The sequence below is a fragment of a genome, unplaced genomic scaffold (assembly GCF_019419815.1).
Source record: "Pyrus x bretschneideri cultivar Hongxiangsu unplaced genomic scaffold, Pyrus_bretschneideri_v1 Contig25, whole genome shotgun sequence".
Taxonomy (NCBI): Eukaryota; Viridiplantae; Streptophyta; class Magnoliopsida; order Rosales; family Rosaceae; genus Pyrus; species Pyrus x bretschneideri.
In genome coordinates, this window is record NW_025999557.1 from 5,623,413 (window position 1) to 5,649,818 (window position 26,406).

Below are 26,406 nucleotides of genomic sequence, written 5' to 3' on the forward strand. Positions count from 1 at the left end.
CTCTGCGTAGGTTCGTACTGTCTCAAAACCAAGTATATAAAATAACTATTTACAGTTGAACATTGCGTTATTCTTGCATCGCTGATTTTGTTTAAGTTGACTTCGATGCGATTCTTGCTTGATATGTAAGGATTAACAATAAGCAGATTGTATAGGTTGTAGTTTGGTAGTTAGGAACCAATGGGAGGGCCTAGGCTAAATATTAAGTGACAATCTTCTCCCTGTTAACCTAAGTTTGTGAAGAAACCATGAGAAGTCCGTCGCTGCTTGGATGAATACATGTTCAAGTGGTTAGGTGGTGACAATATTTTGGAGTGCTATTTCTGGTGCGGGGGTTATGGGGTTGTTCAATCTGGAATGTAGGGTGAACCGTCAAGTAGTAAGATTGAAATCAAATTGGCTGTGGCACCTGTCTGAAGACACTACGGTACGAGTTAGCGGTACGGTATATTGCGTTTTGTTCTTGATTTATTGCTTAATCCCGTCCGGTCTAGAATTTTTTTTTTTCCGGTATGACAGCGATATGTAGAGAAGGGAAATCGGAACAGTCATAAATGATCACTTGAGTTTAGAGGCTCCTGGCGCGTTAACGAGTTAACCTCTTACAAAATTTCAGGAGGTGTAACCTATACTCTTCCCGGGCATTCGAATTTTGGGTTGGTTCAAACATCCGAATTGGATCCATTAGAGGTGTAGCTCTAATAGAGAAGCCTAAAGCCGTAAACTAGAACCTAAGAGCATCTTAATGGTACGTAAATGCCAATTGGTACTATACATTTTTTTTGTCAGCCCGAAAGCTCTCTAATGTGTAACTTAAGGGGGTAATCGGCTAAAATTAAAGTTTATAGAGAAAATTGGCAGCTCTTTGCGAGTTTTTTTTTTTTTGTTGGGGGGGGAGGGGGAGAGGAGGGAGGTGCCGTAATTGGCAAATACCTCAAGAATCAATCATGTGCACACAAAGAAAATAAATGAGATCTCAAATTTACACCTCCTCAATTAGATTGAAACTCATATTTTCATCTTTTGAAAATGTAAATATGGCTAAAATGTGGATTTTACATCTCAATATTATGTCTCCTAATTAGAGATGCTCTAAATGACAATGATTTTGGTTCTTTTCATAAGGCAACGAGGTTAAAATATGAGTGTTGAAATTACTGGCCGACCTAAAATCGGGGACAATTATCAAGCACTCTAAACTCTTTTTTTTTTTTTTGGTCAAGTAAGAGAACTTTCATTAAATTAAAAACTAACACAAGGCCCAAAATGAACCAAGTAAACAACAATAAATAAAGTAAAAGGTCTAAACAAAATGAGAGCCGCAACCCAAGATATAACGGGCAGCACACACAAGGTTAGGCCCGAAGGTTGGAAAAACAAATAACAAAAAAAAAAAAAAAAAGAGTAAATTACACTTTATCACTTCAGGTTTGAGGTCTATTGCAACCTCATACAACATCTTTAAAAAATTTCACCTTCATACTCCACGTACTATTTTATTTCAATATAATACTTTTGTTACATTTTTCATTCATTGATCCGTTAAGAGTTGACATAGCTGTCACATTTGTGCCACGTAGCAAAAAATAATTTTTTATGCATTTAAAAAAAAAATTTAATAGGGTAAATTATTATAATATTTTAAATGCATAAAAAAAAAATTTACCACGTGGCAAAAATTTGGCAGTCACGTCAGCTCTTAACATACCAATGGATGGAACATATAACGGAGGTATTATATTGAAATAAAATAGTACATGAGGTATGAAAGTGAAATTTTTTGAAAATGTTGTATGAAGTTGTAATAAACCTCAAACCTGAGGTGGTAAAGTTTAATTTACCTATAAAATAAAAAATAAAAAATAAACCCCAAAAGTAAAGTTTTGAAGGTGGTAAGAGGTGAAAACTTAAATGAGGGTACCCAACAAAGTAGAAATGAACCAAATGGTAGATGTACATATTTACTTAATGCAGAGCAACTCCATCAAATGACTTTAAAATGTTTGGTACTTGGTTGGTGACGAATAAATAAATAGCTATCAAACCACAAAACTCGTCACCTAAAAGATGGTTAAAATGGGAATTAAATTTTATGATATGACCACAGATCTGTACGAATCTCTCATGCTCAGAAATGTTTTGTGATTTTGTCAAAAGCACTTATATTAGAAGCATTTAATAATTTCTATTGCAAATGCAAGGGCTTTTTCTACAGAAAAAACATATACGGCTTGATTTTTTAGATTTTCTATAACGTTTTACAAAAACGCTTTTAATTGACAGAAATATATATTTTTTTTCTTTTCGCAAATAATGCTATACATACACTAGTGCTTATTTGGCTTCACTTTTTAAGGAGATAATGAAGACAAATTTCTTTTGGGTCCAAATGAGGGAATATTTTTTTACGTAATTTTTGACATAAGTTTTTTAGAGCCCATTTCGTAATGTGGATAAAGTATCTAAATTATCTATTTTTTAAAATATTTTCGTATATCATCTTTGCAAAAAATTAGACAATCCAAAACTACTAAGACATTCATTTATAGTGAAAAAAATGCACAAATACGGCTATGGTTCTACAAAGAAACCCAAACTCTTAATCCAACCATCATAGTTTCAAATTCAATGATTTTTTTTATAAACATAATCTATCAATGATGTTTTAAAATCTAAAAATTCATATGGTTTCAAACACAGATAGGAACCAATTCGACAAACTCTATGCTGAGCTAGGCACGTACATCACATTTTACCATAACATTAACGCACGAAGCATCTTTACTATATTCTTCTATATTATAAAGCTTTCGGAAAAGAAATTACATTTCCAGATAACTACCCACCGTCACTCTCTCTCTCTCTATATGTCTCTCTCTCTCTCTCATCATCCGTTTCAGAGTCTCCACTTTCTTCGCCATCTTCTTTCGGAATCTCTTTCCCTTTTGGCTAATATTATAATTTATGACATTGCCGTTCACCAACCTTCTCTTTTTCCAAATTGTCATCGTCACTGGCTATAGATCCGCAGTTGCAGAAAAAACATGGGTTCCATTTGATCTCTGAGTCGTTTTCTTTTCTTTAAATTTTCTCTCTTGCGTGAACATGGAGGTAGAATATCAAGAAGTAAGTATATATATACATGCATATACACACACAGATATATATATATGTTTGCTTGAATTATACAATGTTGATATATACACATGTTTTTATACATACATACATACATACATACATATATATATATATACGTATATATATAGTGTTTTGTCTGATGGGGGTAAATATATGTTTGAATGAGAGAAGGTTTACATAAGGAATTCAAGAGGAGTGCAGCTTTTTACTTGCAGATGGTTGCCCTTTTCCTCTCCAAAGGCACTTGTGTTCCTTTGCCATGGTACTCTTCTTCTCTCTCTCCTTTCTTTTGTTCTTTTCAAACTTGGGCTTCGAGCGAATACACCGTTCTAGTCAACTTGGCTATATCTTGGACCGTTCCCGAATCAGCTTCCTTGTTTGATGGGGCATGTGTGGATATTAATTGGTGCTCATTAATGGAGTTGCAGGGTATGGCATGGAGTGCAGCGGTTTCATGAGAGGTAATGAATGCCATCTTAAATAACTCATCTTCCTCATTTTTCATTCCTTCTTTCTTCTTTCTTAATCTCCGTTACCATGACTTCTTTAATTAATCTGGCATTTTAACTTTTAATTAACTCCCAATATACAAATAGAATAAATCGACAATTAATTTCTTTCCTTCATAAATTTTATTAACGGGTGACGCTAAAGAGGTCGTTTACTTAGACCATATTTTGTAAATCAAATAATATGACTGTTAATTGTTAAATTTGTTGTAAATCATTAAAAGAATTTATTCAGTACATTTTTCTTCAAAATATTGGTGGTGTTAAAGATAGTAATTTCCCGTAAAAAACAAGACTCCACTTTACGAGAATTAAGAAAACGTATATAATACGTATTTTTACTCTTTTAATAGTAATAAGTTTTAGGGTAACTTTCACCTTTCACCATCTCCACCTTTTTCTGCATAAGAAGGAAATCTAGTGGATGCCAAGCAAAACCAAAATTAGGCAAACCAATTTACTAGCTAAAAAGTTTCAACCCAACCGATGGACTTCCTTTTTGTGAAAGGAAAGTGATTTTTGCTGCTTTTCTTTTTTTTTTTTTTCTTTTTTTTTTTTCTTTTTTTCTTCCGATACACTTGTTTTAATTTTCTAGCTTATTAAATTGATAAACAAACAAATCAAGAAGAATTAACACTCGATGTAAGGAAAGTGATCTTTGCTTCTTTTTTTTTTTTCTTTTTTTTTTTTTTCTCTTCCGATACACTTGTTTTAATTTTCTAGCTTATTAAATTGATAAACAAACAAATCAAGAAGAATTAACACTCGATGTAAATGTAAAATAAAAGTGTGAAAATCATTACTCTTCTGCCGCAAAAAGAAATATGTTTAGCAGGTCAATGTTATCAAATCAAAAAGTAGATGATAATCTTCTGGGAAACAGGTGCATGTAAATCCATTTGCACCTCTATTCCTTCACTGCATTTGTTTAGCATTGGCACCTTGCGATTCAGAAAGGGGATAGGAATTAGAAAACAAACAAAGTGCGGACATGCTTAAATCATTGCCGAACATTTGTATTGCACTGTCCCTTTTATGTCCTATCCCACCCAGCCCTGGATTATTTGGGGCACTATAATCCCATTCGCATTCCCAATGCCTACTGCACTGTGCAACTGCTGACCTTATCATTTATCCCACCTTTCTGGTTTTTTTTTTTTTTTTTTTTTTTGGTTTATGTTCAATTATTTGGGGCACAACGTGGGTTTCTTTCAGTTCATATATATATATATAAGTTCCTTTTTGGGGACGCTGCTCCACATACGGTTAAACGTGGAGCGGGATACATAGTGTCCTCTTATTAACTTATTTTTGATAAAATGTTGAGCTTTAAACGTTTCCTACGTCGGGAGGAAACGGTAAATACAAAGACACTATCTTACTTCGCATTTTATGAACAGTTGAGCGAGTTACCTGTTAAGCTGTTCATACGTATGTGTGTGTGTATATATATTATGTTTATATAATTAGTACAACGAGAAGTACTTGCACACACCTGCTACATGCAACGTCTCAATCACATATATTTCAAGTACCATTCACATCACATGAATATACATGCGAGAGAGAGACGATGCATGTAGCAAATCCCAAGTACGCATGTATGCAAATTTTTCTCATAAAGAGGCCTTCTCTTGACATAAAAATATCCTATTTGAAAATGATAATAATTTAAGCAATTATCATGTGAAGTATGGATTTACTTTTAAAATTATTTTGTGGGGCCATCATTGACAGCAACCTTCTACCGATGTCCTAAACTGCCCCATCATTGAAATTGAAATTGTTTGGTTTGGTTTGGATTGGATTGGATTGGATTTGGATTTGGTTGGCAAACCAATTTAATTTCTGCTGTAGGGTCTCTAGGTGTGGCAAAACTGAATGATTTTTAATTACTTTTTGTTTCTAGAGTTAACTATTAATTGACAAATTAATTCGATCTGCTATGATCATTTACATAGAATGTGGAATCCGCCTAGCTAACGGGGGATATGCCGTGTTTGGAATTGACTACGAGGGCCACGGACGTTCGAGAGGGGCCAGATGTTACATCAAGAAGTTCAAAAACATAGTCAACGATTGCGATGAATTCTTCAAGTCGATTTGTGGTACGTATCCAATTGAATTACAAAATCTTTTAGTGTGACGATACAAAGTAATTTTAGTTTTTAACGAATGCATTTTTAAAATGGTATCACAGCCGAGGAAGAGTATCGAGACAAGTGTAGGTTTTTGTATGGAGAATCCATGGGAGGGGCAGTTTCTCTACTGCTTCACAAGAAGGATCCCACGTTTTGGAATGGAGCTGTTCTTGTTGCACCCATGTGTAAGGTAACAGTAACGCACATTACATTTACATTTAGTTAAATTGTGCGTAAGTTTTGCTAGGCTAATCCGACCACCGAACCTTTATGTATAGTTCCACTCACTTAATCTCGTTTTTTCTTCCAAAAACTAAAAAAATAATAAAACAATGACAAACGATTTGGGTGTAAGTTGGAGTTTGGTTTTGTTGGTGAAGCTTGGTTTACCAAATTAAACTGATCGTTTATTCCATACAACATTTTGGTAGATATCAGAAAAGGTCAAGCCACACCCGCTGGTGATCAATGTATTAACCAGAGTGGAGGAGATTATTCCCAAATGGAAGATAGTACCCACCAAAGACGTCATTGACTCCGCTTTCAAAGACCCTGTAAAGCGTGAAGAGGTAATAACTAAATAATCTTAAATTTTGACAAAAATACATTTTTAGTCCCTGTAGCATTTGCAAAGTTCCACTTCATTGTATTATACTTTTATAGTTTACAAATTGTACCAATCCGAAGACGTCCCTTGTACAAGTCCGTCAAATTTACTTAACAGAAGTTAAACAATTTTCTCGAATTTGTCCAATTTGCAAAACTGGATGCAGGAACGAAAGTGAAACTTGTGCGAAAGCTGCAGGAACTAAATAGCCTCAAATTTGTAACGCTTTTTTTTCAAAATTTTAGATGTGATGGGATGGAATTTAAATGTTTAAATGGTGTCTCTTTCAGATAAGGAGCAACAAACTGATATATCAAGACAAGCCGAGGCTGAAAACAGCACTGGAAATGCTGAGAACTAGCATGAGCCTTGAAGACACTTTGCATGAGGTTTTTTCTAGCTTCCATGTTATTCAATACGTTTTCGACGAAGCGATATTCTATTCTAAATTACTCTAATTTACGGGGAAGAATTCAATCTTGGGTGCAAGATGGCCGATACACGTTCCTAGCCAACTAATATTAGACTGATAATTTGAGCAGGTGAGACTTCCATTCTTTGTGTTGCATGGGGAGGCAGATACAGTTACAGACCCAGAAGTAAGCAGAGCACTGTATGAGAAAGCCAGCAGCACAGACAAAACCATAAAATTGTACCCCGGAATGTGGCATGGTCTAACGTCGGGAGAGCCAGATGGGAACGTTGAAATCGTCTTTGCAGACATCATAACTTGGCTCGAGAAGCACACGAGTGATGACAACTCCATCGTGGTGCAACCAATCCACACGTTTAAGAATGCCATTCTGACAATGAACGGCACGGCATCACCACCACCCCCGACACCAATAAACAAGCAGCGACCGTGGACACCATCGTATTTTTGCGGGTTGAAGGGGCGCAGATTGCTACATCACTCGGCAATGTAGCCCTTGCTCTTAAATTTTCCTCTGGATGAGAAATGTTAGGAACTGAAGCGTCACAAAAGGGAGGCATTGGAAATAAGCGTTGCCGTTTTTATTCATGTAACACAATATAATGTTTCATGGTGCTCTATAATAATTCATCTCCAAATATCGGACACTCTCACTAATGAGTATCATATTTTTAGAAGAAAAATGATGTTCGCACCTTTGTTTGTAACCTAATACGGGTTTCCCTAAAGCGAGTTCGCCACCAAACGTAGCAGCACCATCTGCTAAAACGTAGTCTCCTAAAAATTCTCTCCTGTAATACATTTACCTCCCTAACCCTGGGGCTTTTGGAGCATACAACTGATACAAGCATCTTAGCTAGAACGTTGATATATAACTAAAGAAATCTAAGAGTATCCCAATTAGCAATGGATCAATAACTTGGAGAAGCTAATTTAGAATACATTAAGTAAATATCATTAAAAATTTTGTAATCTAATCAACGCCGCCTCTAATGGAGACTGATTGCACAGAAAAGAATAGGAAGACGGAAAAGAGAGGAACTCGCTGTTCTACTAAGCTTTAAGACGATAACAACACAGAACGAACAAAAGATGGACATAAAAACGACTGCTGGAACTTATATGCTACTGTTTCTGTTGCTACTACTGCCGCCGTGAGACCTTTGCTGCCGTATTTTGTTTGGAAATTGGAGAGGGGAAAGAAAGGAGCTGTCTCTCCCAATTGCCGGTTTGCGAGTGAGACTTCAGGTATATGTGCCAATTGCCATGCCAAGACATTAACATCGGTAGGATTATTACAGGGCGGTTGTAGTGCCAGCTTCCTTGTGGTCACCGAAGATACGTTTCCTGAAGTCAGAGACCATGAGAGGGAGACCCTTTTGAAGGGACACCTTTGGTTGCCAGCCCAGCAAGTCTTTAGCCTTTGTGATATCAGGCTTCCTCTTGTGGGGGTCATCCTCTGTGTTCGGCCTGTACTCGATTTTTGCTTCTGGGTCGATTGTTTCTTGCACAACCTGCAAGCACCAACCAACAAACAAGCAAAATACTAAATAAATGAACCAGAAAACTATTAAGTTGCAACATTTGATTAGGGATTTCATCTGATCTCAATTTACCTTTGCAAGTTCGAGCATGGTGAATTCACCCGGGTTTCCGAGATTGAAAGGTCCCACATGTTCACCTTCCATCAGACGCATCAGACCTTCCACCTGTTGTGTATTGCAATACACAAAACAGCAGTGTCAAATTACTTTTCAGCATCAGCAACAAGCAGTACTAAACCAGAAAATCACCTATGTGGGGAAGAAACTACTTTCTGCTTTCCAGCGTAACAGCCGAAAGCACACCCCAAATGCCCAACTACGAAGTATTCTATTCCAAATCACACTTCCATATAAGAAAATAAGAAAGTCTACCGGAAATTGTAGTACTATATCTACTAAAACATATCACAGCCGGGCGCCAGATACCCAAAATTGTAGTACTTCCTCCAATATATTTATAAGCATTTCGAAAGAAACATCGTGAATGACACTAACATCCTGCGTTTCTGAGGTTTACTAGTTTTGATTTTGAAAAATACACATTACTCCTCCGAGCAAACAACGATGGTGCAAGAATACAGACAAGTCAACCCAGACTTACCAACATAAGGTGGTATTAAGAAACGCATGTCGATGATTACTCGCCATACGAAGAAACTGATCGAAATGCACAACATTGACTAATTTTGCTTGCATCAGTGCTCAAGTGCGCAGCATGTGCACAAAAGCATCAATTTTGTATTAATCTGTACAAATTTTGGTTCACAAACCGATTTCAAATGCTTTGTTCCATGCACATGGGCAACATAATATTCACTAATATCTTTTAGTCACAATCTTAGTCTCTAATCTCGCATTACTAAATTTTCACATGGCTCGATAGATACTTTAAACCCTAAAAAGAAGCAATTCGGAATATAAAAGTAAGTACTGGTTTGGTACTGAGGTGATTTTATAAAAAGTGGGTATAAAAAAAAAACTGAGCTCAAAAAGGTGTTTAGTAAACACTTAAAAACAGCTTATTTTCACAATTTTGGGTGAAAAAAAGCTGAAAACATGAAGCAGCAAAAATGAGCTTATTCTCACAGCACAGTAGAAGTAGTTTTTTCAAAGCACAGCAATACCAAACCAGCCTTAAACAACCAAGGCGCGACACAACAAAGCAAACGTAAACGGTACCAAAGTCTTAAAATATTGTGTTAAAGCAAACTCGCTCACCAGATCGGAAACATATTGGAAACTCCTCGTTTGCTTCCCGTCACCATAAACAGTCATCGGCTCTTTCCTCAACGCCTGCATTATGGCCATCATCCCGCATTTAGCACTAAAACGAAGAGCTCATCGTTTCAACGAAAGATAATTCAATATACAAGCAATTTACCTGAGCAACGAAGTTACTAACAACGCGGCCGTCATCTATGCACATTCTCGGCCCGTAAGTGTTAAAAATCCTAGCAATCCTTACCTGCAACAACATCCGAAATTTCAAACAGAAAACATTACGTCTAAGATTTAAGCAAAAAAAACAATTCGTGACATTTATAAACCCCGCTGTATAGGGTGATTGATGTGACTGATAAACGTTATATATGCAACATTACTGCAATGTTCACATCACATTTATTTCGGTAAATGTGATAAGGGTAAATGTTAGCATACCTCAACACCGGCTCCTCTGTGGTAGTCCATGGTCAATGTCTCGGCCGTACGTTTTCCCTCGTCGTAACAACTTCGGACACCTGCCAGCCATTCAGACAATCAAACGTTGTTTGTCAGGCAACGGACCAAAAACTCTGTAGACCCTGTCAGATCTAGACCTACTCTAAACCAAAGGACACCTGTCGGTTTTACAATCCTGCCGTCCACCTATTTCCTCATTTTACCTCCCGACACCTTTGGTCACGGCGGGGCGTGGATAACACATCAGTCTCCACCGTCCGATGTGTGGACCCCAAAAATCACGGGTAATCTCATTGACCGTGGAAACCGGAACGGGTCTGAGGAACGTTTGGCCACGTGGGCCCCACTAACCGTGTCCAACGTGCATTTGACTCCTTTAAGAAAAAGACAGGATCCGAAACTTCATTCGAATCTAAGACGCAGACACTCCGACGCCTGTCCCGCGCATGTTAGACTAAACACGCATCTCGCCGCTAACGTGCGCCGTGACGACAGGTACAAACGTCTAAGAAACGGAGAGAAAAGAGATGCTGTCGGAAACTCACCGATTGGATTAACGTTGCCCCAGTAGGTTTCAACCTGCGGGTGCTGCAGAGGATCGCCGTACACCTCGCTGGTGCTCGTCAGCAAGAACCGAGCTCCGATCCTCTTTGCGAGACCCAGCATGTTCAGAGTCCCCACCACATTGGTTTTGTGCATCTCCGAAAATTCAAAATTAAGGCCTCCAAATAATGATATCAAAAAATTGAAACAAAAATAGTACGCATACGTGAATTAAGTCAGTTGAATACGACAGCGTTCCTGTTACCACCTCGGGCAATTGTCCAGTGGTCACTTTGGCCAATTGGTCATGCGGTCACTTTTGCCTGACGCCGAGGAAGGGGGACCGCCTGATCAATTGGCTGAGACACTGGCCAAGACACTGCTGTGTCTCAGCCAATTGGTCAGGTGTGACCATCTTACCAATTGGCCAATAAACTGTTCTGTCTCGGCCAATTTATCAAGGAGTGTTGACCACCTGACCAATTGGCTGAGACAGAATATCCGCTCTCAGAAAATGTGAATTATACCAGTTGAAAGAAATTGTAGTAGCAAAGGATATAATGGTCTTGACGGGGTTGAATTTGTAATGAACAGGGGAGGCAGGGCAAGCCAGATGGTAGATCTGGTCGACCTCGAGCAGAAGTGGCTCAACGACGTCGTGTCGGATGAGCTCGAATCTCGGGTTCCCGAAATGGTGCATCACATTCTCCTTCCTTCCCGTGAAGAAGTTGTCCACCACGATCACGCTGTCGCCTCGCGCAATCAGACGGTCAACAAGGTGCGACCCGACGAACCCGGCCCCGCCAGTCACGACGATCCGGAGCCCCTTTCGTTTCAGCCCCAGTGGCACCTTCCCGCTAGAACCCCAGCTAGTCAACCCGAATCTGCGTTCGTAGGCCGGCTTGTACTGGGTCGTCGCCGCGGAATCGAAGTCGTACCGGACGTAGTTCGAGATCGGTACGTTGCCGGAGGCGTAAGGAGAGCGGGGGGTGGAGGATGGGAGGAGGGTGAACCCTACGGTGGCGATAACAATGCCGACGAGGATGAAAACGAGGCGCTGCTCTCGGAGCAAGTACTGAATCGGGCGGGTCACGGAGGCCCACGGCTTTGGGCGTTTGGGCGAATAGGTGTCCGCCACATGTTGGTCGGCTTCGTGCCCTCGGAAAATCAGCTCCGAACCCATTTGTCGGAACTGTGTCGGAAGAAGCAGAGTGAGTTTAGAGTTCTGAGTCGGACGAGTTGGAATCGCCGGCAACTCGCTTTGTGGCGGGTTTTCGCGATGCGGTCTCACTCGTGTATGTGCCGGGTATTTAAGCTGTGGGGGAGTCCGAAATAGGCTCTGGGTTTTGGCAGTAATTACAAAACGGCCCTTCGTGCCTTTTCCTGTTTGAAAAGTATAACGGTTATCATTTGGCATTTTACGGAAAAGCAATTATAATAGCCGGTCGTCTAATATACTGATATTATTTTTTTATTTATAAATAAAAATTGTAATTTCAGATTCGTCGATATCAATAGTTTATGATAAATTTATTGGGTGCTTTAACTTAAAAATAATGCTAGGATGATCATTAATTAAATTAGATTTTTAAATTATATGACGTGATTATTGATGATTAAATTATCATTTAATTATTAATTAATATGTTTATTTCTTACTAATGATATATTATATAATTTAAATATATCAATAAAAAATTAATTTACCTAATATTATTTTAACAGAAATATTTATTTCTTCATATAAACATATTGATATATTGAAAAATTATATATTGCTAATAGTTGGGTGGTTTGGTGGGTTTTGGGTTTCGTTAATGTATTTTGAATTTTTTTCATTGATTAATTAACTAATTGTAATTAATGGATTAATATTGGTGGTCACTAGCTTGCTTGAACTGGGGGAGGCGGATTAGGGTGAATTAATTTTTCAATTGTAAATCATTATGACTGTCAAGTCAATTCCTTCGTGGGCACGGTTGATTTGACCAGATATTCTTCAATACTCATATTTGTAGTTTTATGTCGAATAAACAAAGAGTTACGTATACCGTTAAAAATCCAATAACTAAAGATCTTAATATATTACTGTAGGGTCTGTTTGATGCATTGAATGAGATTGAGTTTTAGGAATAAAATGAATCTGAATTCTCGTCGGATTCTCTTTATGAGAATCCCAAAGATTCATGAATCGTCTCTGTTTACTATACATCGTACGATCAAAAATCATTTTAAATATTTTTATTTAAAATTAAACACAAACAGTATTTGACAAAAACTGACCGCACAATATACGATGAACGAACACAATTCACAGATTCTTAGAATCCTCACCAAACAGATCCAGAGAGGATCCTGTTGAGAATAAAATTTAATTGGCAAGGACACGTAGGATAAGATTTGTAACTCATGTATAAAGATCGGTTATATAAACTATTTTATATGAATTCATAATCAATCATATCCAATCATGTTCATCTTACATTTTAACACAACAAATAAAAAACTAAACTCAAGACCGTTTTAATTTATCATAACATATCTCAATCAGCCCACCAAACAAACCCACGTATACATACTAAATTTTTCCAGATCATCGAGGTTAAAACCCAAATTCACTAAAGTTCAGAAAAGAGAGAGGGAGCACCATTTCATTCGTCGGACATGAGTTGTGTGCAAACTGCCGACATGATGAAAAAATAATAACGAACTGCAAATTAACCAAACCTATTAAAAATTAAAGACCTCGGCAGTACGGATTAATTGGTTTTAATAATTTGACCAAAAAGTAAAAAATTGGTTTTAATAAGACTTGTCCAGAATGGGCATGTTAATATATAATATACTCACTAAGCTGGAGAATATGCATTTCAAGTACTATTAAAATTAACTTAAAAGCTTTCTAATGAGCCTTACTTTTTCTTAAAAGAAAAAAAAATGAGAACTGATAGCAAGTCACGGTTACTTCATATTTGTGTGTTTTTTTTCATTGTTTTTTTTTCTAATTTTTCAAACCTGCAGACTACATGTCACGCAGCAACTTTGTTTTCGATGGATTATAGACGCAATTGGCACACATTGCATGTGCCTATTATCATATTTGATGCGACTGAAAACAACCAAAAAATTTGAAAAGTGCTTTTTAGGTTATAAAAGTAGTTTCCGGAGATAATGCGATGAAAACAACCAAAAAATGAAGGATTATTCAACGATAAATTCCTAAAACGAGGATATGAGGCAGCCGCAAGTTTATTTGATGATAAGAAAAAGAAAATATGAATACAACTTCAAAAGTTGGTTGCACACTCCTAGCAAACCTTAGCTCCTCCACAAGGAAAATAAATTAGGAAACGGTGAAACATGCTCAACTGAAACAATACATAAACATAACACTTAATTTTTTGAAAAATATTTCTAAAAATAAAATAAAATAAGGAAAATAAGGCTCGAGCCTCCTAGGGAAGAACGTTGAGATGTACTCAAAAATGTTTCTTCCTAGGCATGTGCTTGTCAAACTGCCTAATGAACTTGTTTGCTAGCCATTTCACTTGAGGAGAAGCACTTGTTAGATGCTTACTCATAAAACACTTGAAAGTATTATTTTTTTTCTTTTCATATGAAAGTCCTTGGAATTATTATTATTATTGTTTTTGTGGTAAAAGTTCTTGGAATTTTGAATAAAGTACTTGGTTATGGATGGCATGGGGGCATGGGAGGAATACTAAAATGGATGATGGATCCATATTCAAATTTTTACTGATTGAGTTGACATAAAGGGCATATTGATACAGAACAAAATGTCACTATCGATGGAATATAATTCGTACTGAGATAAATCCATCATTTTCAGAAACTTATCCAAAGTTTAAACTTAAAACTAAAATATCCTTAACATGCATATATATATATATATATATGTATGTATGTATGTATGTATGTATGTATGTATACAGGTCCTTTAAGAGAAAGGATCCTCGGATTCCCATTTTTCAAAAAAAATTAGGGACACCCTCTTTACCATTAAATTTGACTTTAATGAAATTATGTTACTGAGATTAAATACATACATCCATACATACATACATATAGTAAATACATGCACGTAAATTGTTTTTATTCACTAGATTTAGAGGTTATGATTAAGGGTTTTTTTTGTGATTTACATAAATGAGTATTTTGGCAAACTAATAGAAGTGTGTATAAAATGGTTAAAATGTTTTTAGAATCAATTCTTAGTAAAAATGCAAGTGAATTATGGACTTCTTACATAAAGCACTTTAAGTGCTTTTAGAATCGAAAAACATTTTCGCTGAAATCATTTTCTGTTATTTTAACAATACTTTCAAACAAGTCCATAAACTTATCAAATACTTTCAATCGAGTTGGAAATTTAAATTGACCACTTGTAGCTTTCAAAAGTAGGTAGATAAATTGAAAAGAATAAGAATTGGGTCACAATAACTAATTGAGTACGTATGACCCTAAATAAAGAAGATGCCGCCTCAAAAGGTCAACAAATGGCCTAATGGCCTAATGCTACAATTGAAGGCAATTTGTTGAAACTTGGAGTAGTTTGGACGCTTCATTTCCACTTGTGTCGTGTTTAGTTTCGTTCTCTTGGTTAATTTATGTGTTACATCATTACTAGTCGATAAAATTCTAAGAATAACTAGTATGATATTATTTTTCTCTTTCTTGCTCTCACATCACATGAATCTATCCGCGGGTTCGTTTCCCTCTATTTGATTTTTGTTTACATTTTTCATTTCTAAGGATTCGTCGCTAAGGTAATTGACTCCCTTTACGTAACCTAGCAATTAGTCACGGTGCCTTTGATGAATGCACGTTCCCTTTCCCTTTCCCGTTTTATTGTCCATGCACCACTCGATCGACTAATAGTATTTGTTACTAAGTTTAAGTGAAAATTTGCTTCGATCTATCTTATACACTTGAAGTTTTGAGCCAAATCTTACGTTAAATTCAAGTACTTTGTATATTTTTTTAGAGTTTTTTTTTCAAGTCTTCTTATGTCCCCTTTTGTCCTGAGCCTCTGTCTCAAAATCACATTTTTTAAACCAGAGTATTTGTAAGTCTTCGGTTCACATGTCCAAACCACCTTAACCGATTTTCTCACATCTTATCTTCAATTGTGGGTGAGTCAAAACACAGCAAAAATTTCCATGAATATTTGATACCAAGTTTAAGTGAAAATTTGCTTCGATAGCAAATAAACATGAAGTTTTTGCCGTTAAATTTTAATTATTGATTTTTTAAATAAGACTTTAGCCACCGAAAAATACCATAGCAAATAAGAAAATCTGGAGTTTAATTTAAGTTGATAAAATAATATGACTAAAGAAGGAAGCAAAATGGAGGGAGCTAGGGTGGGGGGTATCTCTCTCGTTTTCTGTACTGGGGAAGTGGGGATCCTTATTACAAAATTAAAACGATGGACAGTTGTCTTAAGAATCTTAACCAGCAGATATATGGTACTATTTTGCCCACAAAAATAGTATTAGTTTGTAGTCTACATATACAAAATCGACAGCAATCACCTAATTAGTCAATAATTGTAATTTAATTAACTAATGGAGGTCAACTTTAAACCCTAATTATACAAATCACAAATATATTAAGCAAATTCATATTTTTTTTACTTTGGTGAAAGTTCTTTATTGGATACAAGTGCACCAAATAAACTTCAATATTGCGTTGACAAGTAAATGATCTTTACCAACTGAGCTGCAATCATTTTATTAGACGTCACTAGAAGTCTAAACATGAATCGTTCATAGCTCAATTTACTTATGAAGAATTCATTTGATATTCTTGTCGCCTGTGTAGTTTGCACGTCTTTTTTGTCGTATGTTGATTTGGGTGAGCTAGTTGAAAAAAAAAAAAAACAAAATTGTGTCATAGTAGAAGATTCTAATTACAAATCTTCTGCACTCAAAATTCTTTATGGCCTCTTTATGATTCATCTCATTTGTTGATACCAGTCCACTTATTTAAATTTCACTTGACAGTTTTAACTCCTCAACTTATCTTCTCAATTGAAAAAAAAAAATGAAAATGTAATGTTAAATTAAGGCGAAATAACACGTGTCAATCAAGTGAAAAAATCGTAAAGAGGCCAGAAAGAAATTTGGTTGCCGAAGATTTAAAATCAGTGAATTTTAGGTGCATCATGCATGAACAGGATGCATGTTAACGAGACCCACAAAGATAGGGTTTGGTTTGCACGTCGGAGGACAAGGAGCATTCACATAAAATCAACGTTGATGTCGCTGCGCCGTACACGTGACTTAATTATATTAACGACGTAGCGCGTTTTTCTGCCAAACTTGGCCACCAATTGCCATGATTGTGCTCACATAGTACTAAATTGACCATTCAGATTTCAGACACTAACTTTTTCATAACGATGCATTGTGGTGCAGATTCTAATGCTCACCCATGAATATCGTACTTTTATTTACCATGAAGAATATTATTAATTTACAAAGAGAATACTCATTTATTAATGCTTTTTCTTTTGAGAAAATTCAAAATTCGAATGTAAGTCTTGAGAGTTTGCTTCATTAGAGTTTTAATTTCTAAATAAAAGAATCACGAATAATGATTTATAAACTCTTTACAATGTAGAGTAATGATTTTTTTGAAAAACACTAATGTTAGAACTTCTAAAATAAAGGATATCACGGGACAAATGAGAGACGGAAATCCTAACAAGGTTACACAAATAATTATGTCTTCACATTATGACAATTTCAGAGATTTTTTATTTAGAAACTAATCTCAAATCGGATCAAAGTTCATAACCCAATACTCACATATTTTTTTTCTTTAGTTGTTATTTTTTATTGCCTATTCTATGACCAACGTCCAAAGTAGGGGTGAGTTCGGTTTTAATCGTTTAGTTTTTTTGTCAAAATTGAAAAGCGAACCAAAATTACTATTTGTTTGGTTTTTTCAGTTTAATTTTTCTTGGTTTGATTCAGGATTTTTATCTAAATTTTTTTATTTTTTAACCAAATCAAACCTCTGTAATTTAAAGTAAAAATAAAAGTTTATATCTTCAACCGAATCAATCAACCCAGCAGGCTACAACTTCAGATCTAAAGCATCAAGTTTTTATAGTTTAGTCCGGTTTTTCTTGTAGTTCAGTTTTTTCAGCTTCAATTCAGTGTGTTTTTCGGTTTTCGTTTTTTAAACCCATCCCTAGTCCAAGCCTTCTAATTTTAAACTCCTCCCACCCACCAGATTTTAGGCACAAGTGGACATGCCCTTACCCTAATAATTCATCCCCTATTGTTTATAATATTTGTTGGCATATATATATATATATGTTTGCATATATTTGGAACTGTCACATATGACTGCAATGTGCAACCTTTCTCATACATAAAAATTTTGTAGCCCACTTAATGACATAATGATTTGTAGTTGTAGAGGGCATATTAGGCACATCAAACTTGAAATCCATTCGCTTGGTGCCAATAAGTTAATTTATTTGTGAAAGTTGAGCAAATAAATGCAATTAGGTACCTTTTAATTCTATTATTTATTGTTTATTCCTGTTTTAGTTTATAGATCATCAACAACTTTGTCTAATAAGTATATTAATATAAGGCCAAATTGTTATAAACGTGAGAATTTTCTTGGCTATTCTTGTCGGCGGGGTTGGTCCCCACGAAATTCAAAATTACAATTTTAGGTTTTTCCATTTATTTATTTATTTTTTTACGAAGAACATTTTAGGGTTAAGTACGGAAAATATTCAAAATAACTATATATCGTTTTAAAAAATGTATATGTGTTATGTTACTAGCATTATGACGTGGCAGATTAGCAAAGGGCGTTTTACTAAATCAGTCATTTTTTAACTTAAACCCTAAATTCACTTAGCTAAAAGGGTCCATTTGAGAATTTAAAGTTCATTGATGGTCATATTAGTGAAATCACAAAAACATCCCTCATAATTTTGTTCAAATCATCACACAATGGCGATGTCATCACTTAACATTAGTTATATCATTATTTAACACTAGTGAAGTTAGAGAACAATTTTGAAATATAAAATAATTATTTAGATATTTTAAAAGACTAAACCAATTTATTTATTTATTTAAATTAAGTAGTCATTCGTACTTAAAGTTCGAAGGTCAATTTATATTCGGCCGCAAGAAATTAATAGTTTTTAGGTTAAATGTAAAACGGTCCAATGCATAAAAATAGACCGTCCTATTTGTTTGACATATAGATTTCTGCAAATAAATTGACCCACCAAGGCTATTCAAGACATAAAAGATGAACTGTGACCAGACAATATTCATTATGTATGTGTCTACTGGTATCTGCCTAAACGACATTTGGGCCGTCCAAACACTCCAGGCACTGTGGTCGATAACATGCTGTCAAATTTCTGCAAGGAAAATGACTTCCAATACTTTTAAGTAAAAATATCCAAATTGAAGTCTGTTTAAATGGGGTTTAGACAGACTTTCAAATTTAATGTCCACAATTTCAAGATGTGGAATAAGTTTTAAAAAGTTAAAGTTGTATGGTATTGATCCAAAATTAACTAAGTCTCACAGTCGATCACATGTATGTAGATATTTTTTATGTCGTAAATTCATCACATGTCAATTTTTTTAAATATTGGACGGTGAAACCATTAAGACTAGATCTTTGTTGGATGAGAAAGTCTCTCATGTACATGGAGTTTGCCATACGACATTGCCATTATATATGATAAAAGAATGAATATATTATGTTGTTCAAGATAATTAAAATAAATTTTAGAATGTTTGATAATTGTTTCGTTTATAATTTTTATTATTTTTAACTTGTTTTGGCATTGATGTTTTAGTTTTGATATTTCTCCCTCCTCCCTTGTCATCGAGAATGTTTTTTAGTGTGCCAGAAACACGTTCCAGTACACCAAGTGTCATAATACAAGTGATTGTAAATTCCATTTTTAAGTATCTAACCACTTGTATTATGATATTCGATGTACAGTGTACTAGGCCGTGTTTTCAGGACACTTAAGAATCTCTCATCGTCATCATTCTTTATCCCTCTTTTTCTCAATCACTAGCACTAAAAGTAAAATCGAAAAACAAAGTAGTTATTAGAAGAACCCTTAATATGTACAAGACAAGGCAGTTCAAACGAAGCTCCGATAATGTCATGAAGAATGATGGAAACACCAAATTTGAGAATCGATTGAAGCTGAGAAATCTTTGTATTATTATACCAAGTCCGTCTTCATTTGTCGCCCTCCATGTTACGTATTAATAATGGCAACGACTTCAATAATTGCTTGCTAATTTAAAAAAACAGTATTACAAGTGGTGACATAACGACACTGAATCCTACAACCACTGCAAACATGAAGAAGAAAATAAATACCTGCAACAACAAACATCAAACTGGTCGAATTTCGAATTCATTATGGTTCTCTTTTGCAACCACAGGTGTGCATGGTTGTTGATCCCAGCTCCACCTCCTGCGTTAACTATGGTTAAATTGCAGTTTATCATGAGTGTTAAGGTTATGTGAGTCCTTATCAAGGTTGTTGATCAGTCTTTAGAAGTCATGAAGGTAATTAGTGATTGCATCGAGACATTTTGCGATAAAAACTCTATAGCTAAATGTTGGATGGCGCGACATTCTCGTTTAAATATAGGCCGGCTGAACTTGTGATTGTTCCCAAGAATCCAAGACGACGGCTTCCTACATTGCCACGATATCGAGTATATGTTAGAAGGTGGTTAAGTTGAACTGTTAGAGTTCTTCTACGTATTGGCTAGGTTTGGTTGTACGTCCTGTGGGCTTGGGTTTCTTGTAAAAGCTTATTATGTTACTTGTACACCAAGTCATGAATGTGCATGCAAGTGTACTATTACAAATATGAAACCATCCAATTATACCAAGCGCAATTTGTTTAATTGAATTTGCTAGTAACCTAATGTTGTTCGTTACAAACAATAAACAATCACATATTTACTTCATAATATATAGTCAGATTGTGAAAAACCCTTAAACCTGGCGGATTCAGAATTTTTGGTTGCAGGTTCCAATGTAAAAGATTCGAAAATAATATTACTATTTACAAAGTCTAAGCTGTATGCATCTTTTCTAGCAAAGTCATTTATGTATATAAAAAAAATATGTTCCCTCAATTTATGACTCATTGATAGCTTTTTTATATATGTCCCCTACACAAAAAATTGTATCGTTTCATTAAAAATTAATATGACAAAGCAAGAACGAGGACGTTCAAAGGAATAGAGAGGGTTTTATATGGGTCTTCTTCCTCATGAGAAGTCTGCTGCAAGCCTGCAACTCATTCACCCTCCTTGAATGAAATTGCTTAGACTATAAATTTATAACCATATGGCGTTTAACAATACAAAATAAAATTGCTTAGACTGTAGAACCTTAGGAATATAACGGTCCTCCCTTACCTAGCATTTGTAGGGTCCTAGAAGGACTTCCATAGGCGTTTTTCCCAGACCACAAGCCGCTCTATGAATCCGCCCATGCCCATCACCCAATCACATGTTAATTAAACACAACATATACAGTCATAGTCTTAGAGTAATGATATTCTTACCATAATTTTATACCACATTTCTTTACCATCTTAGGTGGCAGATGAGTTGGACAAGCTACATCATTTAATTTCAATCTTTTTATTAATTAAAACACTTAAATAATCTTAGGTGGAAGAATGAGGCTCTTCGTATATCACAATCATCATTTAATTAACAATCTTTTTTATTAATTATTTATTAACATTGTGAAATTAAATGGTAATTAATTAAGATGATATGACTGTCTATATCAGATGTCATCTACGGTGATATAGAATTGTGGTACAAAAATATGGTAAGAATAACATTATTGATAATGTTATCTTCCTACAAATTAGGAAGGCTTCCCAAGTCAGTAGTTGCAAGTTTGTTAACAAGGGCCAGTGCATTACTGGTGATATAGGTAACTTTTAAAACCCTGTCTTGTAGCAATTTGACTGGTTTTCCTTTCTGGCCCTCAAAGCCATCCAAGCAAGTATCTCCATCAGTTAGGGCAGCACTGAGCCAGGTATTCAGGTCCGCCATTTTCGTGTCGAATGTCATCTTAGTCAGCGTCCTCAAAACACCGAGTGATTTGTGAAGCTCGTCGATCGCATTCTGAAAGCACTCAATGCAGTCGGACAAAGCAACTGTGTTTCTCCCGTTCAAACCACCCCCGTGCGTTTTCAGAGTTACCTGTTGAAGAATGTAACAAATCTACATGTCGGAAACTGTACAAAATAAAATACAAATATATAGGTGAATTGTTCTACTACTAATACCACAGCGATCGTTTATGATAAAAGGCAACATTACCAAGTACCGAGTGGCACTCTCGGCCTCGCTCAACGAAACTGAAACCCCGGCTCGTGCCCACCTGCTGGGGCTGTTCTTGGCTGAGCTCGAAAACGGTGCGAGCGAGTGGATGCAAACATCCCGATACCTGGTCACACTGCAGGCCTCTTGGACATAATTTTTGTCCCCCTTTCCAGATGCCAATAATTGGGTTGAACAAATCAGCCATATTACATGAAAAATGAGCGACACGAAAATATAACTGTTACAAGATGCCATTTTCATTGCGGAAAGGAAAAAGAATTTTCAACGCTTTGCTTTTCAAAAGAGAGAACTAGGAAGAAAATCGTATTGGTTGCAGATTTCTCTGGAAATCTAGGAAAAACAAGTAACAAAAGGCTCAAATGGTACGATTCCTCCGTCACCCCATATAAATCATAATGCAGAGCATAAGAGCGTTAAATCGGAGAAAGATGATGAAATATGAGAGGGTTAATAAGCTTATTATAAAGGGTCCTAGAGGGTGGGAACTTTTTTTCATAGGCGAGAGGCTGGTGAGTGATACAAAAGATGAAGCTGGAAAGAGAGGGATATGACTGATGAGCAGAAATTTTAGGTTGAAAAGTGGTGAAAAACATGTGAAGGGGCTGCAGGCCACAAATCCTTTTTTGTCCAGTTCACGCCAATATGTAAGATTACCGACATTTCTCGTGAATAAATTAATTTTGGATCTTTCATGATAAATGTTTTGTACCCTTGTTCTGTCACGAACATCTCTTTTTTATTTAGTTTTCCTTATTGGCAACTAGTATAAACTATCTTTTCCCATCTTATATAGTTGAGTAATTTTGGGTTGAACTATCGAATTGCTATGCTGTGTTACCAATGCACTCATGTTATACGTTTTTTATCATCATATTTAAACGTATCTCATATAAATAATATCGTTTCGTTACGGGACAAATCACAACACTTTTGATTGGACCAAGCTCGGGCAACAACATGATGTCATATTATGCCACATCGATTGTATATGTAATAATATCAAAACTAAGTCATTTAATATTATGGTCTAGTGATATTCTTATTACTTGTAAGTGAAATGTCTTAAGTTTGAATTTCATGAAGGGAAGTGTTATTGGCACTCTAAAAATCTCATTTTACACTCCTCACAAATGTATTTTCCTTTCTAAATATAGAAAGTTTGGAGTGTAGAATGAGATTTTTGTAGTGTCAATAACAATTCTTTTCATGAATAATGAGTTCGTAACAAATTTTTTCCCCTGCCCATTACTGTAAAGATCGTTGTATCACAAAACAGAATGGCCAATCATAGTGATTTAAGACCAATGATAGAATAATAAATACATAGTACTGACTAGTCAGAACTCAAGTATTTTCCGAAAACAAACCTCATTACTTTTGATTGGACCAAACTTGGGTTGCCCACAAAGGAGGCTGAACCAGCCGAACCAAGCCCAACGCCAACCGGACTCAGGCAAAGAGCACCATAAAATAAATAAGAGAAAAACTAATGAAAAGAGTTTGAAAACATTGAGTTTTAACTATAAGAACAAAATAAAAGGTAAATTGAATAGTATCAGGATTGATTTTTTTGTGTAAAAATGTGGTTTTTCGTTAAAATGAACAGTACCGAGAGTTTTTCGTTAAAGTTCTCTAAAATAAGCCCAACAATCAGTTGCCCAAACGACGTCGTCCCTTCTTCATTTCCTTAGTACGATTCAACGGTCCAGATGCGCCTAATAAACAACCTAATTTGCCTCGCGCGTCCTCTTCTTCGCTGTTTCTCCTCAGTTATCACCTTCCTTCGTCTAAAACTTCGCACAGAGAGCTCCCCCAAAACCCTAAACGCACAAAGGTAATTTTTTTTTAACTTTTAATTAATATTTATTTTTTTAATTATCTGACGATTCCCTAGCATAAATTCAATCTATCTGTATGCTAAATGCGTGTAATTTTATAAAAAATATTTTTTGCAGTATTAAACACGAAGCTACGAAGCTGAAATTGCAAGCACAGAAACTCAATATTTTTGGAATACATGGCTCGGTTCAAAAATGTAAGCTTAAAATTTTTGGGTTCTGTTTGGTTGCCGAGAAAATTGAATCAAAGAAAGGTTCTTTTGTTGTTGTTGTTAATTTTATCGGAAACGTAGTTGATTGTTGTGTTTGGAAAATTTGAAAACAGAAGAAGAAGGTGTTTGTGAAACCGGTTTCGTTGAAGAAGCAGGCTAATGTGGACCATGTCACAGGGGATAAAATCCCAAGGAGCTTTGTGTTTTCCAGATGCAAGTTGCCTGGTCCTCTGAGGCAACTTCAAGCTGATTTGAGGAAGCTGATGCTTCCCTACACTGCCCTTAAGCTTAAGGTATGCGAATATTCGGCCGGTCAATTGGTTCTATATGTGCTATAATCTTCGATTTGTGCTATAATCTTTGATTTGTTTCAGTTCTGATTGATTCAGTCGCCGATTTATTCTGGAGTGAAAACCTCGAGTAAAGAGTTGAGCTTTTTCTGCAATGTTTTTTTATGCAGGAGAAGAGGCGGAATAATCTTAGAGACTTTTTGAATGTGGCCGGGCCTATGGGGGTTACACACTTCCTCATGTTGTCGAAAACTCCAACTGCTCCATACCTTAGGGTTGCGAGGACGCCTCAAGGCCCAACGCTTACATTTAAGATACAGGAGTACTCTTTGGCAGTAGATATTGCGCGGTCTCAAAAGCGTCCTCGATGCCCAGCAGATCTTTTTAAGAATGCCCCTTTGGTAATCTTATATCTCTATCACAATACACAAGAGAAAAGTAGATTTAAATGCCCTCTCTCTCTTTCATTCTCAAATGGAAATTGAGTTGATGCATAATTAATCAGTTGCAATCGACTTAGGCAAATTCAGCTTGTTTAAAGTTTCATGAACAGATTATCATGAAATGGGTTCTAATGAACGGTGGTTTTTATTTCGTAGATTGTTCTTTCTGGTTTTGGGACTGGAGAGCAACATTTGAAGCTCACAACCATACTGTTTCAGAACATCTTTCCAGCCATTGATGTTAACACTGTAAGTTGATGAAATGATATCAACCAGTTATCATATTAAAAAGGATTTATGTTCCCCGCTGACTGCGGTTTTGCTGTAAATGATTCAGGTGAAACTTTCTTCATGCCAAAGAATAGTGTTGCTTAATTACAACAAGGACACAAAACTGATTGATTTTCGGCATTACTCCATAAGATTACAGCCTGTGGGTGTCTCCCAGAGATTAAGAAGATTTGTTCAGAACCATCAAGTCCCTGATCTGAGAAATCTTCAAGACGTGAGTGACTTTGTCACGAAGTAAGGCTTCTTTATCCCCTCCTATTGTTTAGTTATTTCATTTTCCATTATTGGGTTTGAAGCAGTTTAAATCAGCTTGGAAATGGAAATTAGAACTTGCGTTTTCAATTTAATTTTATAAAAAGTCATTGAGGCGTGCCAATTTTTCATTGTGGACCGAGTTGGGGAAACACGAGTAGATTACTAGAGTTGATAGTTGGAAATGTTTTGAGCGCATTTGTTAAAGAATGCTTATGATCTTATCTGCCTTCAAATTTATGTTATTTGATTTTGCAATTGGATTGTTTCCTTCAGTCATATACTTGATACATCACGCGTGAATTTAATTCGATTCCTCAAGGTTTTTTTACGGGAAAAAGACCATAATGAAGTACAATAGAGGAAAAGATAAGACGGTTGTGTGTTTTGCATTTTGAAAGTGGACTAAACTCGATCTTTTATCTTATTCCGAAGGGCTGGTTACGGATCAGAAAGTGAAGCAGATGATGAGGCAGCGACTGTGACTTTGGCTAATGATCTAGGTAGGGTTAATCGGGCTTCCTCAAAAAGTGCTGTCAAGCTTCAAGAGATAGGACCCAGAATGACTCTTCAACTCATGAAGATTGAGGAAGGATTGTGCTCCGGTGGAGTCATCTTCAGTGAATACGGTACGTTAATCTTGTTCTGTCTTACCATTTCTAGTGATTTTGATAAGAGTCTGCACTATGACATGATTAAGAGAAGATTACATATCCTTATCTTTGATTAGGAAATGGCGATGGGAAGAAAAAGGAAGACAACCATGAAGATGAGGAAAACGATGACGAAGATGAAGAAATTGATGACGAAGATGAGGAAAATGATGAAGAAGAAGATGGTAAAGATATTGACGAAGACTAGCAACTTCCGAAGGTGTCTTTCCCTTTTGTAATTTGATATGCCAGCATCAACAATTTGAGTGTTTGCAGTCTATTTAAAGACAGAAATTTTGATGCACCCATCAATACATATGTTTTAAGGAACCAATCACTTCATATTACTTCTTTCATTTGCAATTGCAATGTAATCTGTTTAATTGGCTCAACTCATTTGATGAATTGGCAA

General features: G+C 35.9%; 4 protein-coding genes across 5 annotated transcripts; 2 read left to right on the forward strand and 2 right to left on the reverse strand.

The window, feature by feature from the left end:
• The first annotated feature begins 2,869 nt into the window (after positions 1 to 2,869).
• Positions 2,870 to 7,553, forward strand: LOC103940425 (caffeoylshikimate esterase). 2 transcript variants are annotated; one of them, XM_018645784.2, is made up of 9 exons: positions 2,871 to 3,035; positions 3,071 to 3,126; positions 3,310 to 3,400; positions 3,567 to 3,599; positions 5,609 to 5,755; positions 5,848 to 5,978; positions 6,220 to 6,357; positions 6,686 to 6,784; positions 6,938 to 7,553. In XM_018645784.2, exons 2-9 carry the CDS (start codon positions 3,106 to 3,108, stop codon positions 7,319 to 7,321), a joined length of 1,044 nt encoding a protein of 347 aa, XP_018501300.2. In that variant the 5' UTR covers positions 2,871 to 3,035; positions 3,071 to 3,105; the 3' UTR covers positions 7,322 to 7,553. The 2 variants fall into 2 exon arrangements, with proteins under 2 accessions (XP_048442723.1, XP_018501300.2); XM_048586766.1 differs by lacking the exon at positions 6,220 to 6,357 and having other exon boundaries at positions 2,870 to 3,035.
• Positions 7,554 to 7,747: 194 nt separating this feature from the next.
• LOC103940426 (UDP-glucuronic acid decarboxylase 2) lies at positions 7,748 to 11,853 on the reverse strand. The gene is made up of 7 exons (XM_009350542.3): positions 11,155 to 11,853; positions 10,598 to 10,745; positions 10,032 to 10,111; positions 9,754 to 9,837; positions 9,591 to 9,665; positions 8,445 to 8,537; positions 7,748 to 8,342 (listed from the first exon to the last, which is right to left on the reverse strand). Exons 1-7 carry the CDS (start codon positions 11,776 to 11,778, stop codon positions 8,124 to 8,126), a joined length of 1,323 nt encoding a protein of 440 aa, XP_009348817.2. The 5' UTR covers positions 11,779 to 11,853; the 3' UTR covers positions 7,748 to 8,123.
• Positions 11,854 to 21,422: 9,569 nt separating this feature from the next.
• LOC103928425 (pectinesterase inhibitor 6) lies at positions 21,423 to 22,503 on the reverse strand. The gene is made up of 2 exons (XM_048587008.1): positions 21,992 to 22,503; positions 21,423 to 21,871 (listed from the first exon to the last, which is right to left on the reverse strand). The coding sequence occupies exons 1-2, from the start codon at positions 22,253 to 22,255 to the stop codon at positions 21,524 to 21,526; spliced, it is 612 nt and encodes a 203-aa protein (XP_048442965.1). The 5' UTR covers positions 22,256 to 22,503; the 3' UTR covers positions 21,423 to 21,523.
• A 1,207-nt stretch (positions 22,504 to 23,710) lies between these two features.
• Positions 23,711 to 26,328, forward strand: LOC125478579 (peter Pan-like protein). Its single transcript, XM_048586866.1, has 8 exons — positions 23,711 to 23,849; positions 23,971 to 24,050; positions 24,179 to 24,358; positions 24,526 to 24,756; positions 24,955 to 25,047; positions 25,136 to 25,323; positions 25,777 to 25,970; positions 26,072 to 26,328. The coding sequence occupies exons 2-8, from the start codon at positions 24,033 to 24,035 to the stop codon at positions 26,200 to 26,202; spliced, it is 1,035 nt and encodes a 344-aa protein (XP_048442823.1). The 5' UTR covers positions 23,711 to 23,849; positions 23,971 to 24,032; the 3' UTR covers positions 26,203 to 26,328.
• The last annotated feature ends 78 nt before the right edge of the window (positions 26,329 to 26,406 follow it).

Coding starts and splice junctions, on each gene's coding strand:
- LOC103940425 (XM_018645784.2), top strand. CDS start 3,106: ATGGAGGTAGAATATCAAGAA. Junction 3,401..3,566: donor ACTTGTGTTCCTTTGCCATG/GTACTCTTCTTC, acceptor ATGGAGTTGCAG/GGTATGGCATGGAGTGCAGC. Junction 5,979..6,219: donor TTGTTGCACCCATGTGTAAG/GTAACAGTAACG, acceptor ACATTTTGGTAG/ATATCAGAAAAGGTCAAGCC.
- LOC103940426 (XM_009350542.3), bottom strand. CDS start 11,778: ATGGGTTCGGAGCTGATTTTCCGAGGGCACGAAGCCGACCAACATGTG. Junction 10,112..10,597: donor GGGCAACGTTAATCCAATCG/GTGAGTTTCCGA, acceptor AATGGCTGGCAG/GTGTCCGAAGTTGTTACGAC. Junction 8,343..8,444: donor CCATGCTCGAACTTGCAAAG/GTAAATTGAGAT, acceptor TGGTGCTTGCAG/GTTGTGCAAGAAACAATCGA.
- LOC103928425 (XM_048587008.1), bottom strand. CDS start 22,255: ATGAAAATGGCATCTTGTAACAGTTATATTTTCGTGTCGCTCATTTTT. Junction 21,872..21,991: donor AGAGTGCCACTCGGTACTTG/GTAATGTTGCCT, acceptor ATTCTTCAACAG/GTAACTCTGAAAACGCACGG.
- LOC125478579 (XM_048586866.1), top strand. Junction 24,359..24,525: donor ACACTGCCCTTAAGCTTAAG/GTATGCGAATAT, acceptor TTTTTTATGCAG/GAGAAGAGGCGGAATAATCT. Junction 25,971..26,071: donor AGTCATCTTCAGTGAATACG/GTACGTTAATCT, acceptor ATCTTTGATTAG/GAAATGGCGATGGGAAGAAA.